Source organism: Rhinatrema bivittatum, chromosome 19, assembly GCF_901001135.1.
Source record: "Rhinatrema bivittatum chromosome 19, aRhiBiv1.1, whole genome shotgun sequence".
NCBI classification, from domain to species: domain Eukaryota; kingdom Metazoa; phylum Chordata; class Amphibia; order Gymnophiona; family Rhinatrematidae; genus Rhinatrema; species Rhinatrema bivittatum.
In genome coordinates this window covers 33,793,986-33,818,778 of record NC_042633.1, presented here as the reverse complement: position 1 = coordinate 33,818,778, position 24,793 = coordinate 33,793,986, and the positions used below count along the sequence as shown (strand labels likewise).

The window sequence follows — 24,793 nt, the reverse complement described above, 5'->3', positions numbered from 1 at the left end:
CAGGAAATGTATTTATACAAAAACCTCTCATCTCAATCAAGCAGCCCAAATATCAAAATTTAGCAAACGGAAGGCGGGACTTCCGGGTTTTTTTTTTTTTTAACTTGTAGGCCGTCCTTCCGCTCTTCGCCCGCGAAGACCTCCCGTGCGATCGACAGAAGGCAGAACCAATAGCCTTTCAGCATCTTGTATTCTTCCCCCCCCATCCCCGCCGGGGCGCCAATCCTCGATGCGCTTTCCTTCCCACCTCTCACCTCAGGTCCGCAGTAATCCCGCCCACCGGGCTGGCGGTTTTGATGCACGTGCCAATGAACCAATAGGATCTTTGCGCCGCTCCTACTCGGACCGCGGTGAGGATAGGAGCGCGTTTCCTAAGGCGAGAGGCGCAGCAGTAGCGGCGGAGAGCGAGGAAGCTGTCGTCATGGATACTCGCGGCTACTCAGGTCGGTCTTCTCTTTTCTTACCTCGGTGCGGGCCTAGGGAGAAGGCGGCGTGATCGCCGTCGTCGTGAGCGAGGGTCTGCTCCGGCGGCCATCGGCCTCTGACGCACTCGCGGAAATGGCTCCCTCTCCCCTCCCCGGTGCAGGGAACAAAGAGGCGGCCGTCGATGGGCCCTGAGCCGGGAGCGGAGGGAGGCTGCGCCGCCACTGGGCCTCTTCAGCCGAGGAGCTCGGAAATCCGCCTTTGCGGATTTAAGAAATATTAAAAAAAAAAAAAAAGTCCCGCCGAAACTGAAATTACGACCAAAAGTGTCAAACGCAGCGCCGCCCCCCCCCCCCAAAGAAGGGGCAGGCTAGGGATGTGAATCGGGCTCTGAATCTGTTCCGGTATCGTGGACCCGCGGGAAATCATTTCCTCGCGGTCCGAACGTGTGTTGTGGGGTTTTTTGTCTGCTGTCCCGAACCGAAAACAAAAACCCTGATCCTTTAAATTTAATTATTTAGAATTCCCCACCCTCCCGACTCTCCCCCTCCAAAACTTTTCTGAAGTACCTGGTAGTCCAGCGGGGGTCCCCGGAGCGATCTCCTGTTCTTGGGCCTTGCTGCCAGTAAACAAAATGGCGCCGATGGCACTTTGCCCTTACCATGTGACGGGGCTATCAGTGCCATTGGCTGGCCCCTGTCACATGGTAGGAGCAATGGACGGCTGGTGCCATTTTGTTTACTGGCATGGTGCTGGCTGTACTGTGTGCCCTTTCTTACCCCCCCCCCCCCCCCCAAATGATAAGAAAACTGCAGGACAACTTTGTGGGGTTTTCCTATTGCTTTTGGGGACAACCCCCCCCGCCCATATCTGACGGATGAGAAAAATATCTCATGATATCTTCATCCGTTAGAAAAACGATTCACATCCCTAGTAACCAGTAGTGGCGTGGCAACATATGCTGGATTGATTTATTTATTTATTTATTATTATTAACTTGTTATATGTACTACGTTTCTCTTTTCATAGTTATTTTATATTAGTTCATAATTATTACTACCATGTTCTATGTACAACGCTCTGATGTTTTGTTTTACTATAAACCGATGCGATATCCTTGGATGAATGCCGGTATATAAAAAAAAATCATTAAATAAATAATAAATAAATAAATAGTAACCAGTAGTGGCGTGGCAACATATGCCGGGTTTCCCGAAAGCCGTGCGTGAAGTGGCAGGGAAAAATAGCAATAGCTGGAGAACACGAGGAGAGAGGATGGCCCCTGTGCTCTGCAACTGCTCTGTAATGGCCCTGGTCAGATTGGCGATCTCTCCTGGGCGCAGGAGATGGATTCCCTCTCTTTTCCCCCCCTCCCCCCCCGGGGAGTTTATCCTGCCTCTTTTTTTGGGGGAGGGGGGATTGGCGGTATTTTTTCCATCTCAGATTCGGGAAACACGCATCTCTGGTTTCTCACAGGACAAGCAGGATGGTAGTCATCCCTTATGGGTGACATCACAGGATGGAGCCCAATCATGGAACACTTTTGTAAGTTTCGGGTACTAACCCTGCAACCAGCAGGAGTCCCCCTTCAGTCTTTTTTTTTTTTTCCCCCCCCACACAGCACCACCCACACCAGGAACCTCGGAATTATTATCAATAAAGAGCTTTCATTCAAGAACCACATATCAAACAAAACTAAAGAAGGATATCACAGACTTCTAACCCTAAGACATTTAAAACAGTTTCTTAACCCTTATGAATTCAGAACTGTCTTACAACTACTCATTTTCTCTACCTTAGACTACTGCAACTCCTTACTAATTGGAATACCTCCATTCAAACCTCAAACCGCTCCAGATTCTGCAGAATTCAGCAGCGAGAGTTCTGACAGGAACAAAGAGAAACGAACACATTTATTTATTTATTTTTAGATTTTTATATACCGGTGTTCCTATATGAAATAAAGATCACATCGGTTTACATTGAAACAGAACATGAAAATTGCCAAAAGGCATTACATAGAACAAGGTTATGAAACTTGGAACAGTGTACATAAGTTCAAAATTTAACAATAACGTTGTAACATTGATGACCAAAAGATAAAGGAGAAAAAAAAAAAAAAAAGACTTAAACAATTAAGTTGACAGGTCTTATTGAGCATAAAAATTATAACGTATAAGTGAGAAAGTCTCAAGTGTCCTGCAGCAAGAGATTAGATACCGAAGTAGGTAGTGGTATGGAAAATGGGGGTTTGTGAAGAAGATATTTTCTTGCTGGTTGGAGGGGAAAAAATGATGATCATGGTCCTGGAAAAGCTTGGCTAAAGAGCCAGGTTTTAAGTTTTTTTTTGAATGAAGAGTGGCAGAACTCAAGCCGAATGTCTGGTGGGAGCGCATTCCATTGAATGGGGCCTGCTGTAGATATGGCACGTTTATGATGCGAGGATTTTGTTGAAGGTACATAGAGTGTGCCTTTATATGCTCCTCTGATGGGTCTAGAGGAGGAGTGAGGGCGTAGTTGGTTACATAATTGAAGAGGAGAGATATTGTGAATGGATTTATGAATTACGGTGAGTACTTTATATAGGATCCTTTGCTTTATAGGCAGCCAGTGGAGGAGCTTGAGAATGGGGGTGATGTGATCTCTTTTATTCGTATTGGTAAGATACATACATATTGGTAAGATACATAATGCCCATATTGATTTCACTTCATTGGCTCCCAATTAAAGCACGTATTGAACACGAATCAATGACCAACATACATAAAATTCTAAACAATGAAAATCAAGGACTAAATGGCTTAAACATAACCCCCCCCCCCCCCCCAGAATCCTCAAAGAAACCTATGTTCAAACAACTCGGGATGCTTAAATATCCCCCCATCAGAGATGCGCATTTGACATCAACCAGAGAGAGCCTTTTTCATTGCCTCCCCAAAAATTTGGAACTCCCTACCAAAAGATCTGAGAACCCAACCTAAACTCAAAACTTTCAAAAAAGACCTAAAAACATGGCTGTTTCGCAAATTCTACATTGACATTCATACTTCTGAACATCCTAACTCCCAATCGAACGTTCATCCAAAAACCTCAAAATAACTTCTCTCCAACCAGAACCAAACAAACCCTCCTTCTCCCTCGTTATGATACTTTCTGGACGTGAAATGTTTAACCTCTTTTTAATATGCACCTTGTTATACTTTTTGCACAATTGTTAAGAGTTACAATTTAAATTTTGTAAACCGTTATGTCTTCACCGAATGATGGTATATAAAAGTCAACAAATAAATAAAATAAATAGCCATGCGGGTTAAGGAGCTCTCTAGAGATTCCTGACAGGAATTTTCATCACGGAACTTCTTTCAAAATTTAAAAAAAAAATTTCTACCCCATAGGGGTCCCCCTATCAATATCCGTACTCCGCGTTCGAAAGGGAAGGCTTTACCCTCGTTTGCGGTCAATTCCCATCGAGTGTTCCCTTCGGGGCCTACTGGCCATCGACCGCACTATGGCTAAATTTTTGTTGAAGTCATGGCGTCGAGTTTTCGTTGGTGCCCGCATAGAGTCTGTGTAATGTGTTTGGGCTCCGACCACGATGTCCTAACGTGCACCAAATGTGCCCAAATGACACCGAAGGGCCGTAAGGCACGCACAGAAAAGATGGCATTTCTCTTTTAGTCAAAACCCCTGACTCCATCGATGCTTCAACTTTATCTGAGCCGGTTCCATCGACCTCTCGCCAGTACAAGGAAACCGTTGCTGCCAGACAGGCTTCGACAATCCCAAAAGTGTCGACCTCCTCCGGCTTCCTTCAGGAAAAGGACCAAGGACAACATCATGAACAGCTTCGGTACAGTCATCGAAAGGCTCAGCCCGCCCATCCAGGCAAGCCCTCGGCATTGACAGAGCCACAGACTAAGAAATCCCATCCAGAAAAGGCCCCCACTTTCAGTAGTGCTGGAATCCGCGATTCCTCTTTCATCGGTGGACCCTCTGGCTACGCCAGTGCTGCCTCCTACTCCGGAACCAGGGTTTTCATGCTGGGGGCTTCTGAGAGGGATTGGATTGGATGATCCACGAGGCCATCAGTAAAGAACCCCAAGGATTTCAACCTCCACAGACGCCGGTACTGGTCCCTAAGCCGGTCACCTATCCGATTTCTCAGACCCTAGGGCTGACTTGATGGCGCATACGTTAAACGCAATCAATTGCCTTCAACTTTGGGATTCCTGATCAACTTCGAAAAATCCCAACTCCAACCTACACAAATACTTCAGTTTATAGGTGCTCTCATCAATACGATAGAAGAGAAGACCTATCTCCCATCAGACAGGATGCACACTCATGACTTTAGCGCACAGCCTAATCAACAAACATCAAGCATCTGCATGCCAAATCCTTCAACTTCTGGGACATATGGCGGCAGCCATCTACGTAATTCCCCACACCAGGCTTCACATGCACCACTTACAGTGGGGGCTAAAGACACAGTGGTCTCAGTTTCTACAACCACTCAGCTCTAAGATTCACATTACCAACACAATGAAGGAGGACATTCACTGGGGCTCTCTCCTTCCAACCTATCAACGGGAGCCCCCTTCCGTCTACCTCCATATCAGCTTACCTCACTACTGACGCGTCCAGGAAGGGGGGGGGGGGGCCACCTAGGCGACCTGAAAACACAAGGTTTCTGGACTCCCCAAGAATCTATGTCCCAGATCAATCTCTTAGAGCTTCAGGCGATCTGGAAAGCACTTCAAACCTTCTCCACTCAAATCCAATACTCAAACCTCATGGTGTATACCAACAACCAAGTGGCAAGGAGGCTCCGGTTCTTGGATACTGTGTCAGGAAGCAATTCGAATACTTTACTGGATTCTCAAGTTCCAAATCCAAGCCACTTAACCTTCAGGGCCTAGACAATATAACAGCAGATTGTCTGTCTAAGCTGAGTTTCATCCACACAAGTGGACCCTGAATCCAGAGGTAGCGGAAACATTTTTTAACAATGAGGTTTTCCGTCAGTACATCTCTTTGCTACAGAAAGCAACAGACAAGTTCAAACCTTCTGCTCCATTTATCCCAGCAGCATACGGTTCACCCCAGATGCCTTCCTCATTCCATGGACGACAGGCTTGATGTGTGCTTATCCTCCCATGCCACTAATTTCTCGGACAGTTCAGAAATGCATCTGGGTTGTGGTGGACATGATACTCATCGCTCCATCATGGCCAAGGCAGACATGGTATGCGTATCTGATGCGTCTTTCCATGCGCCCACCAATACTGCTTCAAAACCGTCCACATATTCTAACACAAGAAGGGGGGGCTCTCTTCTTCACCCGATTAATCAATCACTTCATCTCACAGCATGGAGATTGAACAGCAAGTATTGAATCACCTTAATTTACCCACAAATAAGAACATAAGAACATGCCATACTGGGTCAGACCAAGGGTCCATCAAGCCCAGCATCCTGTTTCCAACAGTGGCCAATCCAGGCCATAAGAACCTGGCAAGTACCCAAAAACTAAGTCTATTCCATGTAACCATTGCTAATGGCAGTGGCTATTCTCTAAGTGAACTTAATAGCAGGTAATGGACTTCTCCTCCAAGAACTTATCCAATCCTTTTTTAAACACAGCTATACTAACTGCACGAACCACATTCTCTGGCAACAAATTCCAGAGTTTAATTGTGCGTTGAGTAAAAAAGAACTTTCTCCGATTAGTTTTAAATGTGCCCCATGCTAACTTCATGGAGTGTTCCCTAGTCTTTCTACTATCCGAAAGAGTAAATAACCGATTTACATCTACCTATTCTAGACCTCTCATGATTTTAAACACCTCTATCATATCCCCCCTCAGTTGTCTCTTCTCCAAGCTGAAAAGTCCTAACCTCTTTAGTCTTTCCTCATAGGGGAGTTGTTCCATTCCCCTTATCATTTTGGTAGCCCTTCTCTGTACCTTCTCCATCGCAATTATATCTTTTTTGAGATGCGGCGACCAGAATTGTACACAGTATTCAAGGTGCGGTCTCACCATGGAGCGATACAGAGGCATTATGACATTTTCCGTTTTATTCATCATTCCTTTTCTAATAATTCCCAACATTCTGTTTGCTTTTTTGACTGCCGCAGCACACTGAACTGACTATTTCAATGTGTTATCCACTATGACACCTAGATCTCTTTCTTGGGTTGTAGCACCTAATATGGAACCCAACATCGTGTAATTATAGCATGGGTTATTTTTCCCTATATGCATCACCTTGCACTTATCCACATTAAATTTCATCTGCCATTTGGATGCCCAATTTTCCAGTCTCACAAGGTCTTCCTGCAATTTATCACAATCTGCTTGTGATTTAACTACTCTGAACAATTTTGTGTCATCTGCAAATTTGATTCTCACTCGTCGTATTTCTTTCCAGATCATTTATAAATATATTGAACAGTAAGGGTCCCAATACAGATCCCTGAGGCACTCCACTGTCCACTCCCTTCCACTGAGAAAATTGCCCATTTAATCCTACTCTCTGTTTCCTGTCTTTTAGCCAGTTTGCAATCCACGAAAGGACATCGCCACCTATCCCATGACTTTTTACTTTTCCTAGAAGCCTCTCATGAGGAACTTTGTCAAACGCCTTCTGAAAATCCAAGTATACTATATCTACCGGTTCACCTTTATCCACATGTTTATTAACTCCTTCAAAAAAGTGAAGCAGATTTGTGAGGCAAGACTTGCCCTGGGTAAAGCCATGCTGACTTTGTTCCATTAAACCATGTCTTTCTATATGTTCTGTGATTTTGATGTTTAGAACACTTTCCACTATTTTTCCTGGCACTGAAGTCAGGCTAACCGGTCTGTAGTTTCCCGGATCGCCCCTGGAGCCCTTTTTAAATATTGGGGTTACATTTGCTATCCTCCAGTCTTCAGGTACAATGGATGATTTTAATGATAAGTTACAAATTTTTACTAATAGGTCTGAAATTTCATTTTTTAGTTCCTTCAGAACTCTGGGGTGTATACCATCCGGTCCGGGTGATTTACTACTCTTCAGTTTGTCAATCAGGCCTACCACATCTTCTAGGTTCACCGTGATTTGATTCAGTCCATCTGAATCATTACCCATGAAAACCTTCTCCATTACGGGTACCTCCCCAACATCCTCTTCAGTAAACACCGAAGCAAAGAAATCATTTAATCTTTCCGCGATGGCCTTATCTTCTCTAAGTGCCCCTTTAACCCCTCGATCATCTAACGGTCCAACTGACTCCCTCACAGGCTTTCTGCTTCGGATAATATGGAAGACATCCTTATCGCATCCAGGAAACCTTCCACCAGATGTAACTATACAGGCAAATGGCATCGCTATCTAACCTGGTGCAATCCTAGGAACATAAATTTTTTCTGCTATCACCTCAATTACTACAGAATCTACACACCCTGTACGAAGTGGGTTTAGCTACCACTTCAGTCAGAGTAAACATTAGTGCTATAGCAGCATTTCATGACCAGCATAACGATCTGCCTATATCAAATCATCCATTAATATCTAGATTCATGAAAGGCATGTTACGACTTCGGCCGCCAGTGACCAAACAATTGGTACCATGGGATCTCAACGTAGTTTTGGAACAGTTAATGCAACCACCGCCACTCTTTGAACCAATGGACACCAGCCACATAAAATATGTGACATGGAAAACTGTTTTTCTAGTGGCCATTACATCAGTACGGAGGGTCAGTGAACTCCAGGCATTGGTTAACTACTCCCCTTATCTAGAGTTTTGCCATGACAAATGTCATAATGCCTCTGTATCGCTTCATGGCGAGACAGCACCTTGAATACTGTGTACAGTTCTGGTCGCCGCATCTCAAAAAGGATAAAGCTGCACTAGTGAAAGTGCGGAGAAATGTGACCAAAATAAGGGTCATGGCATGGCTGCCCTATGAGGAAAGGCTAAAGAAGTTAGGGCTGTTCAGTTTGGAGAAGAGATGACTAATAGTCTACAAAATCATGAAAGGTCTTGAATAAGTTAGGGGTAGATGATATAAATGTACGGGCGGGTGTACTTTTGTTTGTGCACCAGGCGCGAACAAACGTACGCTGGATTTTATAAGATACGTGCGTATCTTATAAAATCCGGCGTCGGCGCGCAGAAGGGGGTGCACATTTGTGCAACCTGCGCGCTGAGCCCGGCGCACGCTGCCTGTTCCCTCCCCCCCTTACCTTTGGCAGATTTACACCTGCCAAAAGCAGGTGTAAATCTGCGCGCGCCAGCAGGGTGCTGGCGCACCATCACCCGTCCCGGGGGCTGGTCCGGAGGCATTGACCACGCCCCCGGGCTGGCGCCACGCCCCCCCAGGCCCGCCCCCGAAACGCCGCATCACTCGTGACACGCCCCTCCATGCAAGCCCTGGGGCTTGCGCGCGCCGCCGAGCCTATGCAAAATAGGCTCGGCGCGCGCAGGGGGGGGGGTTTGGGGTAGGTTTTCGGGGGGTACGTGCGTATCCCTTTGAAAATCTACCCCTTAATGTAAATCGGTTATTTACTCTCTCAGATAATAGAAGGACCAGGAGGTACTCCGTGAAGTTAGCAAGTAGCTCATTTAAAACAAACTGATCAAATTTGCAGAGATGACATTTTTCAGATCTCTTAAATCACAAATGGACTGTGATAAATTGAAGGATGACCTTGCAAAACTGAAAATACCCTATACTGTAATTACACAATGTTAGGAGTTTCCACCATACATTAAAATCTGTTTTATTACTGGCTTTAGTAGCATGGGATCAGTTTAATGTTTGGATACTTGTAACCTGGATTAGTCACTGGGCTTGATGGGACCCTTAGTCTGACCTGGTATGCCAACTTCATGTTTTCTTATGATGTAAATTAGAATGCTAACTTAATTGCACAGATGAGTAGACTAGATGAGCTGTATGATTTTTTTTTTTTTCTACTGTCATGTTTCAAAACTCATAATATTGCTGGTATGGGCTGACAAGACAGCAATTGCAAAGGTAGCAAGTTGTTAAATTTATATCTGGAATGTAATTAAAAAATAGACCCTGTGCATTGTATGTTCTTTTCCCCTGCTTTGAAGGTGGGAGCAAGGGACTGCAAAGCATGAATTATTAACAGGAGCTTTTCAATTTTTGATGTAGTATTTTCCATGTGTTTTCTCACTTTTTCCTAGAATAGCAATATTTTGTTTTTCCCCTAAATTAACACAAATGGACTCTTCTCCATCCATTCATTATATTTATAAGGATTAACAAGCACTGAGGATCATTTTATATTTACTTTTACTTCATCCCCTTCAGTATTAAATGTGCCCTGGTATCTTAGTTTATTATAAGTACACACTCAACCTCTAAAATGACTTAATCTCTGGTGAAAGGAATTGGTCAATAGTTTTCAGGAGCAAGGGAAAAATATTGCCAAGTTAATAGGAACAGTTAGTCTGCATAAGCCTAAATGGATCTGCAAATATCCCTTTTAGTATTAATCATAATAAAAGTAAAATTGCCAGTTTCAAATTGACTTCAGCAGTTAACTATTGATTCATCCGTGTATAATGTAAAATGGGTGGATAGCCCAGGTTTGATTCTGTCAATTGCAAGTCATTGAGCATATCCTGGTGGCTGATAACTTTTTTGCATTTTTTTTATGGAATGCTTTAATTCTGATAGCACACTGCAGTTTGTTATGGAATTATCCTAATAAGTTTGTTTAAAATTCCTATATTCCACCTATATCAGGCCAGCTGCATTAGGTGAATAACACAAAAACATGTTCAATTGTTCATAGCATCTGTTTTCCATTGATAAGCAGGCTGTATGGGTGATGTCATCAGGTAGCACTAGACGGACAAAAACTATCACACATACAGGAAAACACCATTTACTGTAAGCAAACTTGCTTTTCTTCTGACATGTTGAAGTTGAGCCTATTGTAGGATACTCCAAACAATGTGAATACAAAAACGGAAGAGCAATATATTTGTAGATGTAAAGTGTGATAAAATAAGGCTTAAAAGCATAAAAATACAAAGATCTCAATGTATTTCTTTAAATGTTGTTCTTTTATTGGTTATCTGAGGTTAGAAGATAGCCAAGTGTTCCAGGTATAACTGCTATTTTATATTCTGTTTTTCAGGTTATAGAAGCAGGGACTCTGGGTCAAACATAGGTAAATATACAGACTTGACAAGTAAGTCTACAGTTAAGTGTGTTGCTTTATTTTTCTTATGAATTTAGTGTTTGAAGGCATTGGGTCTGTCAACATTGAATGTAGTCTTAGACTAGACAGAATAGGAGTCAGGTGTTTAAAGGTGAGAGGGAGATTTAACCTGCATGCCAGTTCCCCACTGCTGGGATTAAAAGCAATGGTGCCAATCAGAGATTTCTTCCAGTCGCATGCCTTAATCACAATTGTCTATTTCCCTTTTTATATTTTTTAATTTTTTTGTGGCAAAATAACCTATACACGTTTTTCTTTCAGGCTATGATTATGGACATGGATACAGTCAGGGTGACCCTGGCACCACTGCTAATTATGGGTATGCTATATTGTCCATTTCTAACTCAAATATAAATGCTTCCACTAGTACTAGGGTTAGTGTAGCAAAAATTAGCAGCACTTGGATATGCTGGACTTTATATTTGGATGGGGGGTGGATATAATAGTTCAGAGGGAGACAGGTGGGTTATGGTCTTCAGGGCCTGTGTACCAAGCATTCTTTCAATAGACACAAAATGGGGAGAGAAATTTAGTACATCAAGCCCTTGGCCTTTTTTAAAAGAAATCTTACCATTGTTTCAGTACTCCTGGAAAATATATCTTAAATTATCCATGGGAGTAGTATGTTCTTAGTGCATTATTTATTTATTTTTAATTTTTATATACCGACATTCTTACATCCGATGTAAATCATACCGGTTTACATTAAACAGAAGAGCAGGAAATACATTTCCATAGTCTAATACAATGAACATTTCTAATTAAAATTATGAATGAGATCTGCAATTCTTTCTTCAAAAACGTTTAGTTTTGGATTCTAATTCTAGCTAGCATATTGCCTTGTGACTCAGATCCAAATTTCTGGATGATATTCTCCAAGCTTCATATTCCTCAAGAAATGGCTTCACTTCACCAATGAAGCTGTTTTCCGAACAGCACTGTTTGGTCACCTTTCCTATGTAGCTCCAGATTCTCAATAAACCATGCTTCATTCCTTGTTTTCTAACTCTTCTCCTAATGCACTCTACCAGAACAGTGTCAGAATATGAAACATTGGCCACATGAATAGTGTGAAACTTGTTTTCATAGTATGAGTATTTTTGCATAACATTTGTTCACTACCCATGATTTCAGTTGCTAATTAATCACTGGTATGTGTGGTTCAGTGATTTCCCCCTCCCTCCCTCCCTCCATACACACAGGCCTGTTTGGGGTCCAGAGTGATCATGAGACTAGTAGTACTGCTTAAATGTTTATTTCCTAGCGTGTAGCCAGATGGACTCAGGACCAGAGGGTATCCTCGCGGATGGTCAGGATTGCCATGATTCTGGAATTTCTACAGGATGGTATTTATTCATTTTTGGCCAGATGTACTAAGCATTTTCCCCATTGACACACAATCAAAGAAAAGGAAGGCCATTTTACTGCATTTGGCCCTTTGACTTGCAGCAGATATCTTTTTGTATTTTTCTTTGTTTTGCAACCTACTTCAGCGTCCAGCCACATGCGTAAAGCCCGGTTCCCTGTACATACCACAGATCAGTCCAGGACAGCTGGGTTTTGCCTCACCTCCAGCAGATGGAGACAGAAAAAGACTTTGGGGACTCTGTCCTATACCCCTGAGGTGCCACCTAGTGTCTGTCAGTATTCTTCTGTCTCTAGCAGATGGCGGAGGTGCAAAGCCTAGTGTCTGTTAGAGGTGCTGAGTTTAGGGTTAGATTTGTCTGATTTTAGTGACTTAGCGCTTGTGTTTTGTAAGGGGAGCTTAGCTAAGGGTCCCTTTTAAATTAAACAAACAGTGTTTAGCCTACCAGGGGGTTGGCAAGTCCTGGTGGGGCTAACCCCCTGGTATTCGAGGCTGGATAGCAGAGGGTTGGGAACCTTGAAACTGAGGTGAAGGGTGATACCGGGAGTCCCAGCCCACTCACTCTCTGCCAGCCTGTCTTCGACCTGGTTTAAAAAAAAAAAAAGTTAAAATTAGGAAAGGTGTGGGGTTTTTTGGTTTTTTTTTTTTAGTTTTTTAGTGTGGGGGGGCTCTCCGGCCTTACTTCCGCTCCGTTTTTGCCGCGTTTCCGTGCATTTTCGCCGCTTTCCCAGCCCGTGGTTTGACCAGGAAATTCATCCGATCGCCGCGGTTCTTTTTTCAGGTAAGCCTAAATTGAGGCCAGGGATATGCCACGTGGTGCAGTCTGCCTGTGGCAGTGCGCGCAGCGCTCTGCACAGTCTTTCTGTCAGGCGGAGAAGGCCCATCGCATGAGATTCAGCACAGGACTGATAGGGACAGCGCCAGACTGCGTCAGCAGCCGGGGAGGCCCGATCAGAGGAGGCAGGATTCTGATCTTTTCCTGCTGAGTGCAGGATCAGAGGCTTTGTTAAAAACTTTGAGGGATCAAGAAAGAGCAGCGCTGGAGGTGCTGGGAGAGGGGTCCTCTCCTCCACCACTTTCCCCGAGGCCGGCTGCCCCTGGGGGCGCGGTTCCGGATGCCCATGATGATTCCTCGGGGGAGGAGCGGGACCAGTTCTTCAAGGCCCGCAAGATGGAGAAGAGGTCTCGTTATGCTTCTACGGGGCGAGGAGAGGGTCCTCTTCATGAAAACGCCCTAGGTCGGTAGTGGGCAGAGATGATCCCAAGGCAAAGCCCTCTCTGGTCTCAGTACCGGCCGATGGAGTCTTTGCAGCCTGACACGTCGGACGACGATCAGGCGCCTCGATTGGCTCCAGGGGAGGGGCAGGAGGAAGATCCAGATCAGCACCATCAGCCCACCAAACTGGGAGGGTCCCGGCGGTGGAGGACGATGATCCCAAGGTGATGCGGCTATTCTGGAGGGATGAGCTGGGACCGCTGATACCAGTCATTCTGGAGGAGCTAGCTATTGAAGTCCTGCTTGAGGATTCCAGGTTTGGGACTATGGATCCCGTCATGGTAGGCCTCCAGGGTCCTGCTCGCTCCTTTCCTTTTCATATGTCTGTCACGGATCTCTTGTTTAAGGAGTGGGACAATCCAGATCTTGGCTTAAAGGTAGGATGGGCTATGGACAAATTGTACCCGCTCCCAGAGGACTCTTTGGAACTCCTCAGGATTCCCAAGGTGGATGCCGTGGTCACGAAACGGAACACCATTCTGGTCATGGGAGGCACTGCGTTGAAGGACTTGCAGGATCGTAAACTGGAGCTGCAGCTAAAGATTTTTGAGGTGTCTGCCCTCTGAGTCCAGGCAGCGATGTGCAGCAGTTTTGCGCAGAGGGCTTGTCTTTGCTGGATTCAGGATTGGCAGAAGACGGGCCTTTCTGGCGCTGCGGGCTTGCCGGCTGGAAGTGACAGTGGCGTACAGCGCGGATGCCCTGTATAATCTTCTGAGGACGTCGGGCAGGGCAATGGTTTAAGCGGTGTCTGCCCGCAGGCTCCTCTGGCTCAGGCACTGGTCTGCAGATGCATCCTCTAAAGTGCAGCTGAGTTCTTTGCCTTTCAAGGGGAAGCTCCTCTTTGGGCAACAGTTGGAGGACATGATCAAGTCTCTGGTAGAGAATAAAGTCCACAGGTTGCTGGAAGATAGACCTCTATCCAGAGGCTCTTTTCCTCAGCGGGTGAGATTCCAGGGGAATCGTTGTTTTTGGTCTTCATGGTCCACTGGATCGTCATTTCATCAGGGCATGGCCCGTCAGGCTTCTTGCAACCGTTCCTTTCGGAGTCGTTGACCAGCCAGAGACGGTGCTCCGCAGTCCCATGGGAGCTCCAAGACCACGCAATGAAGCGAGGCCGGTCCACCCTTCCATTCCCAGAATCTGGGGAAGATTAACTCTCTTCCGGGAGACGTGGGCCCAACTGACCTCCGACCAGTGGGTCCTCAGCATAATAGAACATCGCAACGCCTTAGATTTTGCTCGACTGATCAAGGAGCATTATGTAGTGTTCCCTTACGCGTGCAGATTAAAGCGCAGAGCGGTACAAGACACCCTGCATTGCCCGCAGGGTAGCTAAGGCGTGGGTGCTACTCCATCTACTTCGTGGTACCGAAGAAGGACTGTACTTTTCGTCCCATCCTTGATTTGAAGCGGGTGACTTGCGCTCAGAAAGTGCCACAATTTCGAATGGAAACACTTTGCTCCGTCATAGCGTCTGTGCACAAGGGGGGGAGTTCTTGGCGTCGCTGGATCGGACGGAAGCGTACTTGCACATCCTGATGCGTTCGGACCATCAGAAAGATCTGCGGTTTGCGATCCTCTGGCGCCATTTTCAGTTCTGCGTCCTTCCATTCGGTCTCGCAACCACGCCTAGGGTATTCACCAAGATGTTGGTGGCGGTCGCGGCCACCTTGAGACGGGAAGGGGTACTGGTACAACCCTACCTGGACGATTGGCTAATTCAAGCAAAGTCAGAAGGCTTCTGCAGGGGGAGTGAGTGAAGGAGAAGGAGGAGGTGTTCACCTTCCCCAGACCGCTACCGGACTCCGAGGAAAAGATCTTGTTGCAGGAGAAGCTGAGTCTCCGGGTAACGTCAGCAGCGTGCGCCCCCGCTGACTATAAAATCTGCGGTTGGGCGGCGCCCGCCGAAGGGGTGTGCGGCTTGGACCGGCTTAGACCGGCGAGGGCCAGAGGCCGGTTAGGATATTTCCTTTGACTTTTTACGGATGGGAAGAAAACGGAAGGCGAAGTTTACCACCTCCTTACCAGTGCAGCAACATCGCATCGGCCCGATGGACCAACACGTTGTTAGGCGGTTGGAAACGCCACAGGAGGACAGTCTTGGAGGTATGTCTACGACCTCCTCAAGTCCTGGCGAGACACCGCTGTCCTTACTTCAGCCATCAGCACTTGGGACAGCTCGAGATCTGGTAGGAAATGTTCAGGGAGACACAACAGTGCCTCGAACTGAGAATTTTACGATGTCTAATGCTAATGTACAGCAAACAGTACTACCAGTTAACTCAGGCCTTGGCTATAATCCAGTGATAATACCTGAAAATGTTACATTAGTAGATTTGGGTAGAATGATTAGTAAGCTGGATCACAATGTGGTTAAGATGAATGAATCTCTGTTGGTAGCTATTAATTCTAATAGAAGCCAATTAGAAAATCATGGGAAGAAATTAGAAAAACATGAGGAAGAGATATCAGTAATAACAAATAAGATACAAATGATTCAGTCCTCAGAAAATGTTTTTATTCATGATAGTATCACTATGCATAAAGAAATAGAGCACATAGAGAACTTATTTAGATCCAGAAATTTGAGAATAATAAATTTTCCAATTACTAGGCTACTTTCACCATGGGAAATGTTAAAAAAATTCTTAAGAGTTCTTGATGTATTCTGATGAGGATATTCCCAGAATTTCAGATTTATTACCTGATTAAAAACCCAATTAGGTTTGCCAACAGGTGTTCATAGTGGTTCGCTTAGCCTTGGCTAGTCACTGGAAGACCACACATACCCCAACGCTCAGAATTCTCATTTCCCGTTTACAAAAACTCCAACTGGAATATATTACAGTGATCCGGCATAAACGCCTTAATGCTTATCAGGCACTCTGGACACCATTTGTCACATGGTTCCAAATACAAGGCCCTTCGAGCCAATAATCCAGTTGTTACATAACAATAGTAATCGCCTTTACATTTCACTTTCAGTTTTTTATTTCTTAGATCTTAGATGCCACTTAGTAAATATTCTTGCTGTTAAGTGTTATGCCATCTAAGTATCTCCTAGCCAAGCTTATGATTAGTGTTCTCAGCCCAATCTCATGCCTATCTCCTGAAGTAACTCTTTGTTATTATGGTAACATTACTCTTTTCCGACTGGGCTATATTGAAGTAAGCTGTTCTTACTAAGGAGGCATGTAGGCCCTCAACTTGCTCAGTATTTTGTATCCTTTATTGCACTTGATTTCATATGCCTGATGGGGGGTGGGGGGGGAGATGATGATAATTATTGTTGCTGTTATAATAGGAAACCAGTTGATAATGTTTGTATAACGTTTTTGATGACCTTGTATGTCTCTAGTTGTTTATCAATAAAACATTAAATACAAAAAAAAACAACCCAATTAGGGGTTTGGAAGGACAAAAAGAGAATGGTGATGCCCCATCTACTATGGGTGTGTCAACCTTTCTTGAAGAGTCGCAAGATGTAATTAACAATAGAGCTACTCTTTTTATTTCCTTTTTGGCCAAACAAGATGATGAGAAAATGTTTAAAAATTTTTTTTGATCTAAAGATATGTTCTTCTGTGGACATAGTGCAGATATTTCCGGATGTGGCTAGGGCCACTCAGGCAAGAAGAAAATACTTCTTGTCTTTAAAAGATCGAGTAATTGCTATTGGTGCTACATTTTTCTTAGTTTCCCTGTCTTTGTTTAGTTAATTATAGGGGTAATAAATTTGGTTTTCTAGATCCAACACATTTGGAAACTTTCTTATCTGATAAAAGCCAGGCTCAGACTGAGGCATCTAAGGACAATGGTGTGTAAAAATATATACTCCTTCTCCTTACAGTAATAATTATGTAATTATAGATTTCCTTAAAAAATTTTCTTGAATAGTCTCCCCCTTTTATGGGATATGTAACAACTGAATGATGTGGTAACAATATACTTATTATTTTGTTATTTCCATTGTATTACATATTTGCTTGTTTTCATGATGTAAATCATTGATAAAAAACTTAATAAAGATTAAATTAAAAAAAAAAAGAAGGCTTCTGCAGAGCCACAGTGGCGCAGGTGCTCTGGATGTTGGACTCGTTAGGATGGGTGGTCAACCCTGAGAAGAGTCATCTGGTTCCCTCCCAGACTTTGGCGTTCTGGGGGCTCGCTTCGATACAGCCTTGGGAAAGGTGTTTCTGACCAAAGAGAAGATTTTGAAGCTCTCATCGCAGGTGGGATCATTCCGATCTCTAGCTCGACCCAGGGTTTGGGGTTACTTGCAGGTCCTGGGCTCTTTGGCCTTGACGATCGACCTCGTGCTGTGGGCATTTGCACATATGCGTCCTCTTCAGTCAGCCTTGCTATCCCGTTGGAATCCCCTCTTGCAGTGCTTCCATCTTGTCCTGCCCCTGTCGGGCGAGGCAAGTTTCAGTCTTCAGTGGTGGCTTTCGCCGCACAATTTGCGACAGGGGTTGGATTTGGAGATACCCTGTTGGATTGTAGTGACCACAGATGCCAGCCTCTCTGGGTGGGGAGCGGTTTGTCGAGATGCAGCAGTCCAGGGCCAATGGACCAAGAAGGAGTCCTCATAGTCAATCAACCGCTTGGAAACCAAGGCGGTTCGGTTAGCGCTCCCAGCCCTCCTCCCGATGGTAGAGGGCAGATCGGTGAGGGTGCTCTCCGACAATGCGACGACGGTAGCCTACATCAATAGTCAGGGCAGCACCAGGAGCCGTCCAGTGGCGGCGGAGGCCCAGCTCCTGATCCGCTGGGCAGGGAAACATCTTTACCGGATAGTGGCCTCTCACTTTGCTGGTGTGGACAATGTCCAGTTGGATCCCGGAGAGTAGGAACTCGCCCATGCCTTTCGTCTTCTGTGCGACCAGTGTTCAGGCCCACCATGGATCTGATGGCGACGTACAGTAATGCCAAGGCCCCTTGCTTCTTCAGCCAGCGGAGAGAACCGGGGGCAGAAGGGGTAGATGCACTGGTCCTTCTCTGGCCGGACATCCTGTTGTATGTTTTCGCACCGTGGCCGTTGGTGGGAAAGGTTCTACGCCGCATCGAGGTACACGCAGGCAGAGTGATTCTCGAGGCGTCCTTGGTTTGCGGACCTCCTGAATCTGGTGGTGGACGGTCCACTGAGGTTTCGTCAGTCTCAGACACTATTGCGTCAGGGCCCCGTTTTATTTCGCAGAGGCAGATCACTTTTGTCTAGCGGCATGGCTTATGAAAGGCATCCGGTTGAGGAGTAAGGGTTACTCGAATGTGGTGGTAACCACACTCTTACGTTCCTGCAAAACCTCTACCTCCTATAGCATATGTTAGAGTTTGGGGAGTGTTTGTCTGGTGTATCGACCACCAAGTACAGCCGTCCAGGGCATCTATTCCGGAAATCCTGGATCTTTACAGGCAGGTTTGGCATTCAATTCGCTGTGGGTGCAGGTAGCGGCCTTTGGTAGTTTTCGAGGAAAGGTGCAGGGGGTTGCAAGGGGTCTCATCCGGACGTGGCTCATTTCTTATGAGGAGCTAAGCATCTTCGTCCTCCGATCCGGAGTCCTTGTCCGTAGTAGAAGTTGAACTTGGTGCTGAGAACCCTTTGTAATGCCCCTTTCGAGCCATTGAAACGAGCGACCCTGAAGGATCTGACTTTGAAGGCGGTTTTTCTGGTGGCTGTTTCTTCCGCGAGGCGGGTGTCCGAGCTACAGGCCTTATCGTGCAGGGAGCCTTGAGGATTTCTGAGGTAGGAGTTTCCTTGAGAACAGTTCCCACCTTTCTTCCAAAAGTTGTATCCTCTTCATTTGAACCAGTCCGTGGAGCTCCCTTCCTTCACGGGGGTATATTCTTCTTCTCCTGAGTCTAGAGATTTGCGGAAGTTGGATGTGAAGAGTTTTGTTGCATTTATTTGGAGGTGATGAACAGTTTTTGACTCTCGGATCACCTTTTCATGTTGTGGAGTGGGCCCAGAAAGGGGCAGAAGGCTTCCAGGGCCACGATCGCATGCTGGTTGAAGGAGGCGATAGTATCAGATTCCGTCTGGACTTAAAGCTCATTCTACTCTCTCTCAGGCGACTTCTTGGGCTGAGTGTCAAGAGGTGTCACCACAGGAAATTTGTAGGGCGGCTACCTGGCAGTCTCCGTATACTTTTGCCAGACATTATCGGCTTGATGTCGGGGCTCCAGAGCCCGGTTCCTTTGGGGCCAGTGTACTCCGAGCGGGACTCTTCCAGTCCCACCCTGGTTGGGGAAGCTTTGGTACATCCCACGGGCTGGACTGATCCTGGTATGTACAGGGAAAGGAAAATTGGTTCTTATCTGCTAATTTTCGTTCCTGTAGTACCACGGATCAGTCCAGACGCCCACCTGGAGGAAAATGGAGAGCCCGCTCGGCCGGTAGCTGATCAATTGTTCTGCCAGTTTTTACTGACTGCCCCCCTTTTTAGGGAAAAGGATTTTGGCATGTTTTTCATTCATTTAGTTTCAAGTTGTTTTCATCTACTCTGCTCTTCGGAGGGAGGGTGTTTTATGTAATTTCTGCTTGGATACAGTGTAATACTGGCAGACACTAGGTGGCACCTCAGGGGTATAGGACAGAGTCCCCGAAGTTTGGATTTTTTTTTTTTCTGTCTCCACCTGCTGGAGGGGAGGCAAAACCCAGCTGTCCTGGACTGATCCGTGGTACCACAGGAATTAAAATTAGCAGGTAAGAACCAATTTTGCTATTTTACATGTGCAGGGCTTTTAAACTCCAGGCGTAATTGTTCTTGTAGTGGGAGTGTGTAGTATCATTGAGTGAGTTGAGTGGCCATAAATGTCTGCTACAGTCATGAAGGGAAAATTGAGCTACTGAATAGACTCAAAACGGATTGGTTTCCACTGCAGAGCAGCCTTTGCTCAGCTTAGGAACGTTGTGGGCTTTTATTTATTTTTTAAATAGTCTGATACATTTAAATGAAAGTCTAGTAATGCTGTGGAAATGAATAGTGGCTCCCGAGCGTTTTGCAAACCTGTCTTACAACTGAGCCACAGGAGAAAAATCCAATCCAATTGTTGCAAGCTGAAGTGGAACAGAATTCCAGTACTTTGCCCTCCCCTCTGACTGCTGTATCACACAAGGAAAAACTCCCATGTTGAGTGAAACCTCTGAACCTTGTTTGATAACTTAAACTGGTGAAAGTCTTTTATTGTAGCAGTTAACCTTTATATTTTTTTGGTTCAATCTCCGCTGCCATTTCTTGGCAGGCTCTAACATGGTTCCTTGCTTGCTGTGCGACTCTTGCAGGTATGATTCATATGAGTCCTACAACTCTTCACTGAACGACCATGATCTATACAGATCCGGCTACAGTTACAGTGAGGCTGGACATGACCAGGACATGACTGCCTATGATGGTCGCTATGACAGCTCCTACGGGAACAGCGGGGACCAGTTCCAGAACACAGCATGGGACAACTATGGCCAACAGGGCCAGAACTGGGCCAGAGGCCGGCGAAATAATAAGAGATCCATGGCATCTTCCTATTCCGGGTACATGGGCGGAGAATGGAATAAGCCGCTGCAGTCAAAGAGAGGCCGGGGCCGAGGTGCCTCTGGCTCGGCCCAGCCCTCCTCCTCCCACAACATTGTCCCTGAGAGGCTTCAGGGAACGAGAAATTTAACTGCGGTTTTCAAACAGCGAGCCCAGAAAAACTGGAAAATGTGGGACAAAAACCAGGTAAGTACCTCTGCCTACACCACTCCCCGTTTACTTCCTGTAGAACAGATGCTCTGCTAAGCAGATACAAACCCCCATACCCCATTCTCTGCAAATACAGTTCATGCTATTGCATGACATCTTATCCTTTAAAGGTGCCTATGTAATTAGGCCAGTGCACCAAAGCCCGACCGTGTCAAAATTAAAGAGTGCTGTACTGTAAGACTTAAAATTCATAAACTTTGTAAGAAAGGAGATATGGTCAAAAGTACATCCTTCATGTAGGGACATTTTTAAATAGGTAATATCTTTTGGTAGCTGAAGAAAAACTAATTTGGATTGTAGATATGAAGTTTGTGTTGGGGGCAGGGTCTCTCTTGAGCAGTTGTTGGAGCTGATCTTTCCTTTTTCCTTCAGCCATATCTGAGAAGGAGAGGCAAGAAGAAGACGACTAACACTACTGATGAACCTTTCAGTAAACAGGCTAAAACTGTTTCTGCCAACTCTGAATCTGAAGACGGTAAGGCACCTTTGCTCTAGTCAAGCCACTGCAGTGCTGGGGGCTGAGAATTGAATTTGTGTTGATGTGACACGCTGAGATTGGCACAAGACATCAGTAAGTGCTGCTCACTGGAATGGGAGATCCAGCCCAATAAGAGTGAGGTCAGACTTGGCAGGAAATCCCTGTGACCAGATGGGGCACGTAGATGGTATGCAGACCGTGTAGCCTCAGGAGGTGACTTGTCAAATCCAGCATCCTAACATCTGATTGGGTCACACTTAAACCTGTTCTCCTGCCTCTACAGCTGGATTATTATCTTGGTAGGACTTTGCCGACGAGGGTTGAATTGCACATCGATAGCTTTGTGAGGACACTCCATGAACTATTCAGTAGATTCAAAACAAGTTTTGGGCACTGCCCTTTTTCACTCAGCACACTGTAGAGCTGTGGAATCTTTTGCCGGAGGACATGATCAAGGTGACTAGCATAAGAGGGTTCAAAAGAGGTTTGGATAAAGGCCATAAGTCGTCATTAGCTAGATAGACTAAGGAAAGCTATTGCTATTCCTGAGAGTGAGTAACAGGAGTTAGATCTGTTATGGGATCTGCCAGGTACTTGCAACCTGGATTGGCCATTGTCAGACAGGATGCTGGACTTGACGGACCATGGCCTGACTCAGTGTGGTAACTATGATCTGGAGTGTATTCCATGAGGATTAGTATGCATCAGAAATTGAACAAGATTTGAGATTGTACAAATGGACAAACTGGGTGGACTTTATAGTACCTTGCAGAACAGTTCATACCCTTGTTTATTGTTCAGATTCTGCTGTCTAGAAAGTATCGTTTGTTTCACTTATCTACACTTGTACATTTTCATTGGGGAAAGTAGAAATATTCCAAAAGTAATTACTTTAAGAATAAAAAAAAATCTTGCATAAGTCTTCACACCCTTTGTCATAGCAAACCCAAATTCCCTGTACATACCCGGATCAGTCCAGACTGTGGGTTGAGCCTCCTTTCCAGCAGGTGGAGACAGACTAAAACTGAAAGGATATCCTATGAGGACCGAGCCTATCCTGTAACCCTCCAGTATTCGTCTGTCTCCAGCAGGTGTAGCAGCTCACCCTTCGGTATCCTGCTCTAGGCTAGTCAGCTTTTCTTTTCTTCTTTTCTTCATGGATCAAGTACTTATTCTTTAGAGATCTAGGTGGTTTTTTCTTCCTATAAAAAAAAAAAAAAATAGAAAGGGAGTTTAGATTTTGTTTTTCTACAGGAGACGGTTCAGTCTCCTGGTTCTTGCCAGACTCGGGGCTTTGCCCCTTGTGCAGTGCACCTGCGGAGGTGATCCTGGTGGCGCCAGAGTGGCCGCGGCGTCCTTGGTTCGCGGACCTCCTGCAGTTAGCAAGGGAGCCCCCTCTCAGATTCCGAGGGGCGGCAGCGCTTCTCCGTCAAGGACCCGTCTGTTTGGAGGACGCGGATCACTTCTGTCTCGCGGCCTGGCTTTTGAAAGGAAGTGCTTGAAGAATAAGGGGTATTCAGATGCAGTGGTAGCCACCTTGCTGAGTTCTAGGAAGCGTTCTACGTCCTTCGCCTATGTGAGGGTTTGGATGGTGTTTGAGGACTGGTGTAGAGCTCGTGAGGTGAATCCTGTGCTGCCATCCGTGCCGGATGTACTTGCTTTTCTTCAGGCAGGGCTTGCGAGAGGGCTGTCTTGCAGTACGCTTAAGGTCCAGGTAGCGGCGCTTGGTTGCCTCAGAGGTAAGGTGCACGGTAGGTCTCTAGCGCATCATCCGGATGTGGCGCGTTTTCTTCGGGGAGCCAAGCATTTGCGGCCACCATTGCGTCCGCCTTGTCCTTCTTGGAATCTCAATTGCGTTCTTTCGGCTCTGTGTACGGCGCCTTTCGAGCCCATTAGGCGTGCGATGCTAAAGGATCTCGCTCTTACGGCAGTGTTTCTCGTGGCTATTGCGTCAGCGAGAGGAGTTTCAGAATTGCAGGCGCTATCTTGTAGGGAGCCATTCTTGCGCTTCTCTGCGGCGGGGGTCTCGTTACGGACGGTTCCCTCCTTTCTTCCGAAGGTGGTGTCAGCTTTTCATTTGAACCAGTCGGTTGAGCTGCCCGCTTTTCCGGACGGTGAGCGTTCTCATCCTGACTCTAAAATGTTGAAGAAACTGGATGTCCGCAGAATTCTGCTCCGTTATCTGGAAGTTAACGAATTCTTTCCGGGTTTCGGACCATCTCTTTGTTTTGTGGTCGGGTCCTAAACGCGGTGGGGCAGCTTCCCGTGCCACGATTGCGCGCTGGCTCAAGGAAACCATTGCTTCGGCGTATATTCTGTCCGGGAAGCCTGTTCCTGCGGGTCTTCGGGCTCACTCGACGCGAGCACACGCCGCCTCTTGGGCGGAATCTTCGCACGTGTCACCGCAAGACTTGGAAGTCATTGCATACGTTCGCTAGACACTACCGGTTGGATGTTCAGGGCCTGGATTCCGGGGGATTTGGAGAGAGGGTTCTCCGAGCAGGACTCTCTGGTTCCCACCCTCGGTGATTTAGCTATGGTACATCCCAGGAGTCTGGACTGATCCTGGTACGTACAGGGAAAGGAAAATGAGTTTCTTACCTGCTAATTTTCGTTCCTGTAGTACCAAGGATCAGTCCAGGAGCCCGCCCACGTAGTCTGTTTTTGGGTGTTATGCTGAGGAGAGTCCGCTCGGTAGGGCTCTGTTTTACTTGTATGTTGTTGGGGCCTCTGGTGCTGGGGGTTCTTTGAATCGGCCCTGGTTTCGGCCGGTATAGATAGTTAGTTAGTTGGAATTGTTCAATTTGCTTTGACATTACGTAAGACTGACGGGCTGTGGGTGGCGCCTTACTATATGTAGGGGTGCCCGACAAGTTTTGCTCTGTCTCAGTCTGCTGTGCGGAGTCACAACCCAGGTGTCTGGACTGATCCTTGGTACTACAGGAACGAAAATTATCAGGTAAGAAACTAATTTTCCTTTAGATTTTGTTTTTCTACAGGAGACGGTTCAGTCTCCTGGTTCTTGCCAGACTCGGGGCTTTGCCCCTTGTGCAGTGCATAGCCTGAGTCCGTAGCCACTTCCAGGTGTAGGGACTGAGTCTTGTGCTCCAGTTCTCATCTCCCCCTCCTCTGGCTGCCGAGTGGGGCTTAGAACCCTACTGCTGTGCTCAGTCTGTAAAAATAAAAATAATAGTTTAAAGTTAAAAGTATTCAAAGTGCTTTTTTAACCTACCCTACAGCAGTAGACCCATCTTTTTCATT

At 45.9% G+C, this 24,793-nt stretch overlaps 1 protein-coding gene across 2 annotated transcripts in view; it reads left to right on the top strand.

Annotated features, from left to right (window-relative positions):
• Positions 1-214: 214 nt before the first annotated feature.
• The window catches only part of LOC115081184 (A-kinase anchor protein 8-like), a 62,773-nt gene continuing 38,194 nt past the window's right edge, over positions 215-24,793 (top strand). Inside the window, exons 1-5 of one of the 2 annotated variants that reach the window (XM_029585708.1) lie at positions 215-443; positions 10,590-10,622; positions 10,935-10,992; positions 20,598-21,030; positions 21,427-21,529. In XM_029585708.1, the coding sequence (XP_029441568.1) occupies positions 230-443; positions 10,590-10,622; positions 10,935-10,992; positions 20,598-21,030; positions 21,427-21,529 (841 nt within the window). In that variant the 5' untranslated portion in view covers positions 215-229. Of the gene's footprint in view, positions 444-10,589; positions 10,644-10,934; positions 10,993-20,597; positions 21,031-21,426; positions 21,530-24,793 lie in introns of both variants that reach the window. The other variant, XM_029585707.1, reaches the window with a different exon arrangement.